Genomic DNA, 15,862 nt, shown 5'->3' on the forward strand with positions numbered 1-15,862 from the left:
AGGCTGCACCTGTGTTTTGTGCTTCCACATCCATCCTTGGGTTTGGAAAAAGAGGAAAAAGCCAAAGCTGAGCATCTCACCACTCCACAGGGTGGCTTTGGGCACGGGTGGCAGAGCAGGGATGTGGTCACCTGCAGCACAGGGCACAGTCCCCAGTGCCCAGCACACCTGTGGGGTGGGAGCTGTTGGTGCTGGTCCCTTTTTGGGGGCTCCCAGGGAGTTCTGTGCCATGGGGTGTGCACAGAATATTCCCTTTCCTGCAGACTTGGACTGAGCAGGAGCCTGCATTTTCTTTAGAGTGCCTCAGAAACCAACCAAATGTTGTCCCAAAAGAAAAACCCCAAGGCTCCAATGACGTTTCTTTTGTTCCTCAGGGGCCTGAGTCCAGCAAATGACAGTGGAGCCAAAAAGAAGAAAAAGAAACCCAAAAGGAAGAAAGAGAAGGGAGGAGGAGACCAGGCTGACCAGGCTCAGGACCAGCCAGTGAAGGTGAGCACCCCCTTCCAAAATCCTGGCCCATCCCAAACCCCTCCACTGTTACTTAGGCCAAGGAAAGAGTTCCCAGCCCTGCTTTTTGGGCACTTGGTTGCTCAAAAGAACTTCAGATTTCGAGTGATTTCTCCATGTGTGGGAACTCCTGTTGGTGCAGAAGGTGTTTGCAGAGCCCTCCAGGGACAGTGCAGTCCTTGGCTGGATATCTCAGCCAGTTCCAGGGTCAGACTGGCACCTCCAAGTTATTCTTCCCTGTCACAGGCAGGAGCTGCCTCTGCCAGGTGAGCCCTGCCCTCAGCAGCACAGAGGGGACATCTGGTGGTGTTGATTTTTTCCTTGGTGATCCCAAGAGCAGCAGCTGGGGAGAGCAGGGTCTGTTTTATCCCTCTGGGCTTTGCCTGATCCTGTCCAGCACCCAGGGATTCAGGAGGGGACACACAGGGTTTGACCCTCCTGGCTCTCTATTGTCCCCTCTGGCCCTGTGGCAGAGGGGACACATCAGCAGAGGCTGTTTCCTCTCCAAATATTTTGAATATTTTGTCCATCTGGCACTGCAGAGCTTTAAATTGGAGCTTTGTGTTCTTCAAACTGAATTCCTCAGGGATCAGAGAGGAGCTGGGGTTGGGAATTCAGTGCAGAGCCATCCACCCTGAGGAAGAGGAGCATGAAGGTGTCTTTCATCTTGGCTCAGCCTCTCTGCCTTGTCCCAGTCCCTGGTGTCCAGGGACTCCTCTGGAAGCTGCACTTTGTGGATACAGATCCAGTTTAGAGGGAGGAGGCTGAACAGTGAGAGAAAAGCCACGGAAAGCATCTCAAGTGCTGGGTGTGGGCTGATCCATCTGTCTGTGCAGGATGGCAGGTGGGGAGGTTTGCTCCTGGGGCTCACAGCACCCACTTAAAGCATTTTTCAGAGAATTCTGCCATCCCCTTTGTCCTGGGGGTGCCTGGAACCAGATGTAGGTGAGGGGCAGGTGGCCTGTCAAGGACTGAGGATGGGAAGGGAGGTTCCTGCCTGCTCTCCATGACAGGATCAGCTCCACATTCCCCTGAGGAGGAGCCCTGCTGGCTCAGCTTACTCATTTTGTCTTTCCACCCTCCTTCTGTGCCCTCAGGTGAACTCTTTACCTGCTGAGAGGATCCAGGAGATTCAAAAAGCCATCGAGCTCTTCTCTGTAGGTCAGGGACCTGCCAAAACCATGGAGGAAGCCAGCAAGAGGAGCTACCAGTTCTGGGACACACAGCCAGTGCCCAAGTTAGGTATGTGCAGCCCCTCCATGTCCTGTGGGCCCTGGGGGAGGCCCTGTGGTCCCCAGGAAGCCCTCAGAGAAGCCTGGAGATGCTGATCTGTGGCCACCAGGTGAGTCCCTGCCTGGCCTGGGCTTCAGAGGCACCAAAACCTCTTCCCCACCATTCAGCAACGTGGGCTAGGTGGGTGGGGAGGGTCTGAAGAGCTGTGCAAGCACTTCAGGGGGTACAGAGGGACAAGGAACCCCTTCAGACATCTCACCTGATGCTTCCTGCACTTGTGCATCCCTTAATCCCAGGCCTGGTCTGGATCCCAACAGGTCTCCTCCAGCCAGGTCTCAGAAGCTCTTGGAGATCTATTTCACACCCAAGACAGCTCAGCTACCTTAGAAAGCATCAAATCAGCAGGATGGCTTCTGTGGTAGTGTTGGAAACAAAAAGGTTTTAACAAAAGGCAAAATAACAAACTCTTCACAGAGAAAAACAGTCAGGTTTAAGAGGTTCTTGCTCCTGGTAAAACACCTCACAAAAGTGATTAGTTTTTTAGTTCCTTTGTTCTCTTCTTTTTCTAGTGAATTGCTCAGGCAGGACTTTTTGGCTCCTGTCCAATTGGCTGTCCTTAAGTTTGAGGTGAAGTCCCCCAGGTCTTTATTGCTAACTGAGGAATGAAACTTCTGAGCTCTTTTCCTTTTTAAGGAGACAAAAGACAGTTTTGTCACTCTGTCAACAAGGGCCACACTCCTACAGAACTTCTCTGCTGGGTGAGGCCTCCACAACACCTCCATCTCACGTCTCCCAGCCCTGCAGTGGCACACAGGGATTGTCACTTCACCCACCCACTCTGGGATGTGACAATGGGCACGGAATCAAAACTTCCAGGGCAAGGCTGGAGCCCCCTGGGTGACCAAACACAGCCACAGCTGCATCCTCCAGCTCCTCATGTGGTGCCTGATCCTTCCCCATCCCCACAATCCCAGCACTGCCCTGGGAGCCCCTCCAGGGCACAGGGATCTCCTGCCAGCCCTGGAGTTTGGTCTCCCCAGCCCTCTGTACCCAAGTTTTGTGTGTGGTGTTGCCCCATCCTGAGATGGGCTCAGAGCTGTCCAGCTCTGCCCTTCCTGGGGGTTGGAGCTTCCCAGACAGAGATCCTTGCTGGGGAAGGTGAGTTGGGGCTGGGAGCAGCTCTGGGAAGCAAATGCAGTGCTGAGCTGCCACATCCTTGTTGTGCTGGGCTCACCTCCCTCTGTGGCACAGGCAGGAGAGGGGAAGAACAGACATAAAGCAGCTCCACCCCAAGGTGCCATGAGCACCTAAGGGTGGGGAGCCCCATCTCTTGTCCCCTGTGAACATCCCAGTGGTGCTTCCAGCTCTGGGCCTTGCTCCAGCCCTTCCTCTTGCTCGTGACAGCCTGGAGGAGCTCTCAGAGCAGACATTCCAGGAGAGCTGCCTGTCTGGAAGGTTCATTCCCAGGCTGATTGGGGTGCCTGGGATAACTTTGCTTCAGTCTCTCCTCATCTGCATCCCCCAGAGCTCAGGGGAATTAGAGACTGAGTCCAAGCCTACAATTTTCTAGATTTATCCAAAACTTCTCATGGTTTCAGACTTGCTGCTCTTCAGGATTTCCCTTCATGAGTTGTGACGGTGCTCACAGGGGTCTCAGGATGAGGGAAGAGATGAGGATCTGACTCCATGTTTCAGAAGGCTGATTTATTATTTTATGATATATATTACATTAAAACTATACTAAAAGAATAGAAGAAAGGATTTCATCAGAAGGCTAGCTAAGAATAGAATAATAAGGAATGATAACAAAGGTTTGTGGCTTGGGCTCTCTGTCCGAGCCAGCTGACTGTGATTGGCCATTAATTAGAAACAACCACATGAGACCAATCACAGATGCACCTGTTGCATTCCACAGCAGCAGATAACCATTGTTTACATTTTGTTCCTGAGGCCTCTCAGCTTCTCAGGAGGAAAAATCCCAAGGGAAGGATTTTCCATAAAAGATGTCTGTGACAATGAGTTTGTATCCCTTTTGCTGCAGGTGCAGTGCTTGATTCCCATTCCATGTTGTCCACACCACTGTGAGGCTTTTTTGGGTCTCAGAAACTTTCCTGGGAGCACCAATCTCAGCTTGAAGTCGGGAAAATCCCAGTGAGATGGCACATGGGCATGTGAGACAGCAAGAGTCTTGCATTTGCTCTTTTTTCCAAGGATACTGGGCATGGGAAACATCATTTCTGCTTGGGAGAACCCTGGGGAAAGGGTGGAAAGTGTCTCCTGGGATGTGGGAGGCACAAAGCAGCTGATTCCTCCCAACACCAGGCTGGTGGCTGTGCCCTGGCTGCCAACCACTCACCATGTCCCAGTGCTCCTGGAGTGCTCTGGCACCCATCATGGGCATGGGGCTATTTAGGGCTGGGATTTTTGGGGCCAGATCTCCAAACAGTTCAGCACCTGCTCAGAACAGAGAGGGCAGCCAGGGGTGAGCGTTTCTGGAAGCTGCCTGGGGTGGCTGTGATGGGGGAAGTTCTTGCTCCAGGCTTTCATCACCTCCCCATTGCTTGGAAACCTTTTCAATGCCTTTTTAAGGGAATTCCTAATTAGCACAACTCGCTTTTCTTGGCAGCACTGAAGTGATGCTGCTGGACTGACATCCCTGAGGCAGCCAGAGCTCAAGCTGACACCTCCTGGCTGAATCAGGGCCTTTAGGAGTCAGTGGTTTTACAACAAAAGTTGTGTTGTTCACTTCTTCAGGCACAGTGGGCAGGAAACCCTGAACTTGCCAAGTGGCAGGAGATCCCTGTGCCCTGGAGGGGCTCCCAGGGCAGTGCTGGGATTGTGGGGATGGGGAAGGATCAGGCACCACATGAGGAGCTGGAGGATGCAGCTGTGGCTGTGTTTGGTCACCCAGGGGGCTCCAGCCTTGCCCTGGAAGTTTTGATTCCGTGCCCATTGTCACATCCCAGAGTGGGTGGGTGAAGTGACAATCCCTGTGTGCCACTGCAGGGCTGGGAGACGTGAGATGGAGGTGTTGTGGAGGCCTCACCCAGCAGAGAAGTTCTGTAGGAGTGTGGCCCTTGTTGACAGAGTGACAAAACTGTCTTTTGTCTCCTTAAAAAGGAAAAGAGCTCAGAAGTTTCTTTCCTCAGTTAGCAAAAAAGACCTGGGGGACTTCACCTCAAACTTAAGGACAGCAAATTGGACAGGAGCCAAAAAGTCCTGCCTGAGCAATTCACTAGAAAAAGAAGAGAACAAAGGAACTAAAAAACTAATCACTTTTGTGAGGTGTTTTACCAGGAGCAAGAACCTCTTGAACCTGACTGTTTTTCTCTGTGAAGAGTTTGTTATTTTGCCTTTTGTTAAAACCTTTTTGTTTCCAACACTACCACAGAAGCCATCCTGCTGATTTGATGCTTTCTAAGGTAGCTGAGCTGTCTTGGGTGTGAAATAGATCTCCAAGAGCTTCTGAGACCTGGCTGGAGGAGACCTGTTGGGACCCAGGACATTGCTCTGGCTGCCCTGGGTGATTTGAGACCCTGGCAGGGGCTCAGAGACCTTGGCACAGAGTCACAGACACCTGTGCCTTCGATTTTAACCCTTGGAAACAATTACCAACTTTGTGTGAAGATTTACAAGCCACAAGAGTTTGAGTAGAATGATTGTGGATTTATCACAAGGTGAAAAAGTAGAACTTTGGGGATTTAGAAGACAAGATGGAGGAATCTGGGTGTGTCCTGTCCTTCTTCTCCTTCTTCTTGTCCTCCATCTTCTGCTGTGATGGTGGCACTTTTGGATTGGTTTAGAGTAGAGACAGACTGTCTAACATAGGTGATAGGTATTGGAAAATTATTGCAAATAAAGTACATGTAGTTTTTTGTATAAAAAGTTAACACCACCCCAAGGGCAGGAACTGTGCCACAACCCAACCTGCTGGACAGATCTCAGCAGGTCAGAGAAAGAATGGAATAGATAAAAGAAAATAAACCTTGAAAAGCAGAACTGATGAATCTCAACTTCGGTCACAGGGCTGAGAAAAAGAGACTTTCTAACACCCCAGGGGTCATCTCAACCACAGAAACTCGAGAGAGACCCCTATTTCAAACATCTTCATGTCTCCCTGCTCTGTCTGACAGGAGAAGTGGTGAACACCCACGGTCCAGTGGAGCCAGACAAGGACAACATCCGCCAGGAGCCCTACACCCTGCCCCAGGGCTTCACCTGGGACGCCCTGGACCTGGGGGATAGAGGTGTGGTGAGTACAGGCAGCTCAGCACATTCTTTTTGGAGTGTCTTGGGTGGCAGCTCAGTGCTTGGGCTGTTGGAGGTGGTTTTGGGGATGGAAAGGTGTCCTTCAGCACAGCAGGTGATTCTCTGGCTCTGTCACACCTTGGGCCTGCATGGGTCTGACTCCCCCCACTGCAGTTCCATCCTACACTGGGCAGCTTGGCCTGGTTTTTCCAAGGGGATGTAAGGATGCCTGAAGCTTGGAGTTCTCCTGTGAGAACCCCCTTTAGAGCATGTCCCACCTCCCTGGGAGGTGACACAGGGCTTACCTCACCACCGGCCTCCTCCTATCCACTGTTATAAAACTCCCTCCAATCACACTACTCTGCATAACCTCACCCTCATTAAACCCTATACTCCTCACTATCCTGGCTATCCTCTCAGCAGCCCTTGGGAGGATGAATAGGACTCAGCCAAACACAAATCTGAAAAATCCTGCTCTTTTCTTCCATCTCCCACCTAGGCTGAATAGCAATCAATATCATCTACAACCCTAAACTCACCCTCCTCAACTTCTTCCTATACACTATAATAACTGCAGCTGTTTTCCTCACCCTAAACACAATCAAAGTCCTAAAGCCATCCACCCTAATAACTGCATGGACCAAAATTCTGTGTCCTGCTGCTCCCCTGCTCTGTGTGACACCGCTGCAGCGCCCCGCAGCAGGGGCATGGCTGCACATGGTGCCTCGGTGCTGTGGCCACACATTCAGTGCTCAGGGTCCTGTCTGGGGGCAGCTGGTGGCTGAGTAAACTCCTTAACCTGAGTGTTCTGTGCTGCAGCTGAAGGAGCTGTACACTCTGCTCAACGAGAACTACGTGGAGGATGATGACAACATGTTCCGCTTCGATTACTCGCCCGAGTTCCTGCTGTGGTGAGTGGCACCAGCACTGCAGAGCAGGGCTGTGGGATGCTGACAAGCCTGATCCCCGTGACAGAGCTGCAGCTGCCTTTGCTTATGCCAGCTCCCTTCTTCCTGAAATGTCCCTTCCCCATCTGTCACTGTGTACGGTGTCCCAGGGACACGGTGAGAGGGGCTGTCACCCAGCCCTGCCTGCCTCTGGCTCCTTTGAGATGTGGGAGCTGGAAAGTGGAGTTTTCTCCTCTCTGGTTTGTTCCCTCAAGTGTTTGTGGAAATCCCAGTAGCTCCTCAGTGCCCTGGAGCTGTGGGATGAAGACAGCTGCCAGCAGTTACCCTTGGAGTCCTGTTGCAGCAGAGCTGCTGTTTCCTCAGGGTGTTCCTAAATCCAGGAACAGATTCCCTCCTGTGCCCCTAGTGAGGACTGGCCGTGGGGTGCAGGAATTGCCCTGGATGATCCCTACAGTCCTTGTCACGTCCCTGTCACTCTGTCATCCTCTTGCTGGCCAGCAGGACTCAGGGTGTCCCAGGGCAGGGTGGGAGGCAGGAGCAGGTACACCAGGGACCATGGGTGTGTCCTGAGGTGTGTCCCCTCCCCAGGGCACTGCGTCCTCCGGGCTGGCTGCCCCAGTGGCACTGTGGGGTCCGAGTGGTCTCCAGCAAGAAGCTGGTGGGATTTATCAGCGCCATTCCAGCCACCATCCACATCTATGACACGTGAGTGCTGCTGCATTTCTCATCCTGCCCCTTGCTGGGGCTCCAGGAGTGCTCAGGGGCTCTGGCTCCATTGTCTTCCCCAGCACACAGCTGCACCCTTCAGCTTTGGAGGTGTTTTGCTGCTTGGAGGGGAAGGTGGGGGATATTTAAGGGTTATAAGGGATATTTAAGGGTTGGCAAGGAGGTTCTGGGCAGGAATATCTTGTAGTTAATTGTGAAGGCTGTTTTCCTCGATGAGGTGGGTTAACTTAGGGCTCTGGCTTACAGAAATCATCCAGGGTTAGATGGAGATGTAGAATCATAGAGTATCCTGAGCTGGAAGGAATCTTTAGGGATCATCCAGTCCAGCTCCTTGCCCTGCACAGGGCAGCCCAGCAATCCACCCTGTCCCTGAGAGCGTTGTCCAAACTCTCTTGCAGCTCTGACAGCCTTGGGGCTGTGACCATTCCCTGGGCAGGAGATTCCCTGGGCAGTGCCCAGCCACTCTCTGGGACAAGAACCTTTCTCTAATATGCAACCTGAGCCTCCCCTGACACAGATTCAGGCCATTTTCCCTGGGAATCCCTGGGTTACAGCTTAAGGGAGGGTTCTCCAAAACCAGCCCCTGCCCCTTCCCTGAGCTGTTGATTCCTCATTCCCTTGAAGGGGTTTGGAGGTAGATTGCCCAGGGCGTTGGTCTGACCCTCCCAGGTCAGGACAGTCAGGCCTCATGCTCTGCATTGTTTCTTCCCCAAGAGAGAAGAAGATGGTGGAGATAAACTTCCTGTGTGTGCACAAAAAGCTGCGCTCCAAACGGGTGGCTCCGGTTCTGATCCGTGAGATCACCAGGAGGGTGCATCTAGAGGGAATCTTCCAGGCTGTTTACACTGCAGGAGTGGTGCTGCCAAAGCCTGTGGGGACTTGCAGGTGAGTGTCTTTGGCTCTCCCAAGATTTCTGTCTGCAGATCTTCCCTTCCTGTGCTCCCCTCTTCTCGGGTTGCTGTTGTTCATTGCTGCCCCGAGATGTGCAGGATGTCTCTGCTTCGGCCCATGCAGCTGAAGAACGAGTCTGGACTCTTCACTTTTCAGACTTGAGGTTGTTTCTTAATTCTTATCTATAAAATTCTCTTTCTGCCCAGCCGAGATCTGCTCAGCAGGGCAGCCACAGGCACTCTGACCACCCCCGAGGCGGTGTTGTCCTTTTATACTACAGACTACATGTAACATATTTACACTTAATTCCCAATACCTATCACCTGTGTTGGACAGTGCACTTCTACTCTAAACCAATCCCAAAGTGCCAACATCACTGCAGAAAATGGAGAACAACAAGAAGGAGAAAGGCTGGACACGCCCAAGTTCTTCCATCTTGTCCCCATAACCCCCATACCAAAAATCCTAAATTCTACATTTTCACCCTGTGATCATTTTGTTATTACACTATTCAAACCTGTGTGACTTTCAGGTCCTCATACAAAGCTGGCAGCTTGCTCCAGGGGTCAAAATCAAATCCCCAGGTGCTCTGGGCTGAGTGCCAGGGTCTCTGAGCCCCCCGGTGGGGTCCTCAGCAACTCTGGACACCCAGAGGGATGTGCTGAGTTCTGACACCCTCTGTGCCAGTGTGGGATTCCCCAGGATAGGGGAGAGTGATCCCAGCCCAGGTTTCTCCTCCCACGCTGTCCTTCCAGGATTAAGTGCAGGGGCTTTGCTAAAGCTGCTCATGTAACACAGGAGAGGAGGCTTTGGCAGCAGAATCACTTCAGAATCGTTGGGGAAGATGAGACAGGAAAGCCTTTTCAATATGATTGCCTGGCAAAAGATTTTGAGAATACAGAAACTATAAGTGAGATTGAAATGAAAGCAAGCTTTGAGATCCCTCAGTTACTGAACAACTGGAAAACAATGGTGTGGCTGGCTGAAGGTGATCCCCTTTTGATGGAACAACACCCTCTGCTTGCAGACAGGCCCAAGGGTCAGAGCAGCCCCTACAGCTTGGCAGAAGGGGCCCAAAGAGGAGTTTTTAGGGTTTAAAATGTAACACAGGATGGTAATGTAATGATTCTTATAGGCTGTATGTAAATGCTATAGGATTTGTATCTTGTACCAGATTGGTTAGTGAGAATTAGAATATTCAACACAGAAGAAGATTTATTGTATTGGAATGGGAACCTCACTCTCTTAGCTCTTACCCCTTTTACTCTCTTATGCTTTTACTCTCTCACCCTCTCATCCTCTCTCCCCCTCTCTTCTCTCAGCCTGCTCTGAGCTGTGGCTGGCAGCTCCCAGCAGGGCCCTGCACCCAGGCCCTTTGCAATAAACCCCAAGTTCCTGACCTGGCTGCAGAGATCTCTCATCTCCATCCGTCCTGACCGTGCTACCCCCCGATGCTCCTACAAGAACCGTGTTGCTCTCTGTGGGGAGCTGCTGGCCTGATGTTCTCACTTGCCCCTGCAGCCACCCCACTGCCCCAGAACGAGTGTCCCACTGCCTGTGTGTTTCTGCAGGTATTGGCACCGCTCCCTGAACCCTCGGAAACTCATCGAGGTCAAGTTTTCCCACCTGAGCAGGAACATGACTATGCAACGAACCACGAAGCTGTACCGCCTGCCTGAGGTGGGTAACAGCCAGACAGAGCTCAGGGCTTGCTCCTCCCTGGGCAAAACACACAAAGGAGGTCGAGGTCAAGTCCTCTGCCTGGAGACCCAGGCTTTGTTCCATGTAGTAAATGGCTCTGTCAAGCTGTTGTGCTTTATTTAATCTTTATGTATTTTTGCCTGAGTACCTGCATTTTAAGGGCAAATTCTTGCAGTTAGAGGAGCCTGTGAGGTTTTGTTTGCTGGTGAGTCACAGCCTGTCGTTCTGGTAAAACGAGCAGGCAGATGTGACAGCCTTCATCTGTCCAAACACAGCCTCAGTGTGACCTTGGATCGAGTTAGTCCCTCATTCTTCAGTCACACTGATCACTTCTGGCACTGCAGTTGTCCTGCTGGGGAAGTTCCCCAGCTGGAGATGGAAGAGAAAGAAGCAAACTGCATTAAAATTGCTACCACCTTCCCTGACCTTGTTGGCTTCTTTCTGTCACCCCTTTGGGGTGGAAAGTGCTGCTTTCATGCTGGGCAGCTCCCAGCTCCTGCCTCCCACAGCCACACAGACAGCAGTTGCTGGGCTGGAGCTACTGGTTTTTGCACAGAAACTCAGCCCCAGAGCAGATCTGGGCTTGCTGAGCCATCCCAACCCTAAATTAGTAATTGAGGCCAACTGGGAATAACATTTTGTGGAGCCTGGGACACATCTCCCAGCCCGTGCCTGCTGTGAGTGGGAACAGGAACCTGAGGGAAGCAGAGTTTGTGTTGTTAGTGAGTAGGAGCACTTCCAGTGGGACCTGACCTGGAACCTGGGGGTTTGGGGCATGCTGTGCTCTCTGTGATCTTTGCCACCAGTGTCACAGCAGATCACATCCATCCTTTGCTGGGCACACAGGGCTGGGGGGCTGAAAATGGGCTGATCTCAGCAGAGATTGTCTCTGTGCTGCTCGTTGGAGAGTCCTTGGGTGGTGAAAACCACTGTGCAAGCAACCAAACAACTTGTCCCACTTCCTGCAGACTCCCAAGACTCCTGGCCTGCGGCCCATGGAGCACAAGGACATCCCTGCTGTGCACAAGCTCTTGACTGAGTACCTGAAGCAGTTCCACCTGACACCTGTGATGAGCAGAGAGGAGGTGGAGCACTGGTTTGTACCTCAGGAGAACATCATCGACACCTTCGTGGTAGAGGTGAGGGCAGCAGCAGCATGGGAGGGGTGTTCTCCTGGGCTTTGGCCTCTACTGGAGCTGTGGGAGCCAGCAGGGAGCAGCTCCATGGCTCTCCAGGGTAGGAATTTGCTGGAGATGGTGCCTCCATCCTGAGCCATGAGTCTCCCTGCAGCCACCACTCCCAGCTGGGAGAGCCCCCTGAGGCTCTGGCCAGGCTTTGTCCCAGCCTGACATGTCATGGGTGGTGTTTTCAGGGTCCTCTGTGGCAGGAAGGAAATGATGAATCTGACTCCATGTTCTTAGAAGGCTAATTTATTAATACATTACATTACATTATATTATATTACATTATATTACATTATATCGTATCTTATCATATCATCTCATACTATACTATATAATATCATATATCACATATAAATTAAATTATATCATATTATGCTATATAATATCATATTATATCATATTATGCTATATAATATCATTGTTATATTATATTATATTACATTATATTATATTACGTTATATCATATTATATTATATTATATTATATTATATTATATTATATTATATTTCTCTATAACATTGCTCTTCCCTGACTAATGCAGCTGTGGGAGGGACTGAGCGTCATTAAGTCAAAACAATTCACATGAAACTGATCAAACAACCACCTGTTGGATAAACAATCTCCAAACCACATTCCAAAGCAGCAAAACACAAGAGAAGCAAATGAGATAATATTGTTTTCCTTTTTCTCTGACGCTTCTCAGCTTCCCAGGGGAAGAATCCTGGGCAAAGAGGATTTTTCAGAAAATATGACAGTGACAGTCATGATGTCACTTCTGCCTTCCAGAGTGCCCCAGGAGAGGTGACAGACTTCCTGAGCTTTTACACCCTGCCCTCCACCATCATGAACCACCCGACTCACAAGAGCCTGAAAGCTGCTTATTCCTTCTACAACGTCCACACCAAGACGCCTCTCATCGACCTCATGAGCGACGCGCTCATCCTCGCCAAGTCGGTGAGTGCTGCACTGCGCCCTTCCCTGAGCCACAGATGGGGCAGCTGAGAGCTGTTTTAAAAAGCTTTTGCTCCATTTTCAGTCTTATGTGAAGGGTGAGACAATACAGATGTTAGAATTCACGCTATCACAATCAGAAGCCAACTACTTCCTAATTACATTATAAGTGTATTTTGGCCTATTAGCTTTTTACCATGCTGTAAATGCCTTAAAGCAAATCATCTCAAATTACCCTCAAAGCTTTCTGTCAGGCTTTGAGAGTTCTCTACAAATCCATTTTTCCCACAGGTGAGGGATGCAGGGATGGGCTGGCACTATGGGACATTGGGCAGCTCACAGGAACTCATCAGGAAACTCACTGCAGGCTGGCCACCTTTGGGTTTGTCAGAAGGGCTTGATCCCTGCACTATAAAAATCCAAATCCAAAAGGATCTGCCACCCAGGAGAGGGATGCTGGGGTACCTTGAACCTTCCAGCTCGTGGTGGTTACTGATGTCCTGCAGCAAAGTCTGTAGTAGTTGGATTGAGGGTGAGAACACCAAGGCTGAGCTCTTCCATTTTTCTGGGATTCAAAGCCAGGCAGGGAAGGGGGCCAGGCTGCTCACAGGTGGGAGGAACTCCCCAGCACAAAAGCAGGAGCTGATGGCCTCATGTCTCTCTGTGCAGAAAGGATTTGACGTCTTCAATGCACTGGATCTCATGGAAAACAAAACCTTCCTGGAGAAGCTGAAGTTTGGGATCGGGGATGGGAACCTGCAGTATTACCTGTACAATTGGAAATGTCCCAGCATGGCACCAGAGAAGGTCAGTGCTGTGAGGAGGGGTCTTGTCCCCACAGCCCTGGGGACAGGGGTTTGCTGTCACCTCAGCATTCCAGCCCAGCTGGTGTCCCTGCAGTGTCACACGCAGTGAGGGTGGATCCCTCTGTCATCTCTGCCTGCAGAGTGTGTCCCTGGGGAAAACCCCTCCACACTCATCTTCCAAATGTAATTTTATTCCTGGACTAGTGCAGGTTCAGTCCTTCACGCCACCTCCTTCCCTCTAAGGAAGGAGGCCAAGCACAGAGGAGACAGCAGAGGGTTGCAGGGTGACAGATGTGACACCGGGGGTTGTGACAGTCACCTGTGATCCCTCATGGGTGTCACTGTGTCCTGGTGGGCTGGGAGGAGCAGCCACCTGTGACCGTGTTCACAGGGGTTCTTGGATGAGGGAAGAGACAAAGGTCTGACTCTGTGTTTCAGAAGGCTTGATTTATTATTTTATGATATATATTACATAAAAACTATACTAAAAGAATAGAAGAAAGGATTTCATCAGAAGGCTAGCTAAGCTAAGAATAGAAAGAATGATACCAAAGGTTTGTGGCTCGGCTCTCTGTCTGAGCCAGCTCACTGTGATTGGCCATTAATTACAAACATCCAACATGGGCCAATCACAGATGCACCTGTTGCATTCCACAGCAGCAGATAACCATTGTTTACATTTTGTTCCTGAGGCCTCTCAGCTTCTCAGGAGGAAAAATCCTAAGGAAAGGATTTTCCATAAAAGATGTTTGTGACAGAAACCAACACAGACAGCACCGAGCTGGGTACAGATCAGAGGGCACCTCCTGAGCCCAATTTCTGTCCTGATCCCTATTTCCAGGTTGGATTGGTGCTGCAGTAAGGGAGCCCTTGCCAGGAGAGCATGGAGGAGCCGGGCCTGAGGAGGTGCTGCCCTCATCCTTTCTGCCAAAGCCGGAGCCACGCCGGGAGAGGGGGCACCAGAGCCCCCCTGCTGCTGCCAGCCACCTCCTTGTTTGATTTAACTGCATCCTCCTAAAGACACGATCAAGGGAATGTAACTGCTGAAACTAGATCATGATTGGCATAGAATGGATTTAACGGGTGAATAATAAAAGTATATATTATATATATTTTAAATCTTTCCTGTTCCCAAACTGCCATGAGTTACATTCGGCTGCTGAAGGTCACCACTGGGCTGCTGGACTGGGACTTTTCTCCGTGGGGACAGCTGAGGTTGATGCTGATGGTGGCTGCTGCTGGAAACCCTCCTGCCTGCCCCGAGGGTGCTTCAGGCTCTTTGCCCCAGGTCTGCTCCTGACTCTGTTTAACAGGGGGAGATTCCTTTCCAAGGGCTATTTGTGCAAGAGATGCCTTGTCCCACCTCCTGCCCAGCCACAGAGACTCCAACCCTTCCTGCTGGACAGCAGTGCCCGAAGATCCAGGGGGGTTCAGCTCCAGGCACACCCTGCTCTGCTCCTGGGGCTCCTTCCCCTCAGCCTCCCCACTGGGGATGCTCCACTGCCACAGCCTCTCTGCTCAGCTGCTTTTCTCTGGAAGCATGGAAATCTGCATTCTCCATTGGCATCATCCTCCCCGGTGCCTCCAGCACCAGCTCCCGGTGTCACCTCGTGCCGTGGGATCCTCTGGGAGAAAGGAAACGTTGTCATGGCAACCCTGCATCCCATCCAGGTGTGCCAGCACTGCCTCCTGCCATGTGCTGACCCCAGAGCTCCGAGATGCTCCTGCCTGCCCAGCCAAAGGTTTCCAAAGCTGCACACCAAGGCCAAGACCCCGTCTATGCACTGTCACACCTCCCTGTGCTGGCGTGTCCCTGTCACACCCTGTGGCACCACGGACCCTGTGCCCACCCCAGCCTGGACCTGTGGGGCCTCAGAGGGGACCAGGAGCCCATCACATCCCCCCTGGCAGTGCCATCACATCCCCCTGCTCGGGGTCCTGTGTCACCTATGCAAGTACCTCTGTGTCCCCCCCTGTGTCCCTGGCTGTGGGTGGGGGACCCTCCCCTTGTCCCCATGGCTGCTCCAATGAATCCCCCCAGCTCCCCAGGGCACTGCTGGTTTGGGGGTGGGCTCAGCCCTGATCCACCCACGATGGGCCCCGGAGGGTGACAGGAACACTGGGACAGGCTCTGTTAAAATAAAACCTTTATTCCACTGGCTTGATCCCAGGGCTGTAAATCTGTGCCTGTCACTGGTGCCAGAGCTTGGCAATGTGTCCCCACCCGGGCACAGTGGAGTGTGTGGTGGCAGGGTCCCCTCAGGGACTCCAGGGTGATGGTGGCACCATCCTTGCACCCCAAGTGAGGGGCTGGGCTGGCCCATCCTTGCACCCCAAGTGTGGCCAAGACTGGTGAGATTTGCTGGTTATTGTCACCCATGTCACCCCTGTGGGGCTGTGCTGGGCTGTCGCTGGCCCAATCCTGGTTGTCACAGCATCTCTGTCCCCTCAAGGACAGGAGTGGGACACCAGTGGGTGGCACTGGGTAGGGGAGCCCCCACCCTTTGGGTCCTCCACAGACAGCTGAGCAGTGTCCTGGGGCTGTCCCCACACAGCCACAGTGTCCCCATGGGCACCTCGGGGACACCAGGCTGCCCCTGTGTGCACCCTCACAGGCTCTTGGCTCGAACGTGCACGAAGAGCGTGGCTGGGGCCAGGGAGGCGCCGTCCTTGGAGAGCAGGTGGATGTGGCGGTACCCTGGGGAC

At 51.9% G+C, this 15,862-nt stretch overlaps 2 protein-coding genes across 2 annotated transcripts in view; one reads left to right on the forward strand and one right to left on the reverse strand.

Moving 5' to 3' along the window:
* Positions 1–351: 351 nt before the first annotated feature.
* On the forward strand, positions 352–15,321 carry NMT1 (N-myristoyltransferase 1). The gene is made up of 11 exons (XM_005429006.2): positions 352–489; positions 1,605–1,749; positions 5,874–5,992; positions 6,808–6,899; positions 7,485–7,601; positions 8,337–8,507; positions 10,085–10,193; positions 11,183–11,353; positions 12,186–12,353; positions 13,020–13,157; positions 13,998–15,321. Exons 1-11 carry the CDS (start codon positions 352–354, stop codon positions 14,016–14,018), a joined length of 1,389 nt encoding a protein of 462 aa, XP_005429063.1. The 3' UTR covers positions 14,019–15,321.
* Positions 15,322–15,765: 444 nt separating this feature from the next.
* PLCD3 (phospholipase C delta 3) overlaps positions 15,766–15,862 on the reverse strand; it is a 7,943-nt gene continuing 7,846 nt past the window's right edge. The window contains exon 13 of the mRNA XM_031063625.1: positions 15,766–15,854. Coding sequence (XP_030919485.1) covers positions 15,766–15,854 — 89 coding nt within the window. The remainder of the gene's footprint in view (positions 15,855–15,862) is intronic.

This window comes from Geospiza fortis, unplaced genomic scaffold (assembly GCF_000277835.1).
Source record: "Geospiza fortis unplaced genomic scaffold, GeoFor_1.0 scaffold373, whole genome shotgun sequence".
Lineage (NCBI taxonomy): Eukaryota > Metazoa > Chordata > Aves > Passeriformes > Thraupidae > Geospiza > Geospiza fortis.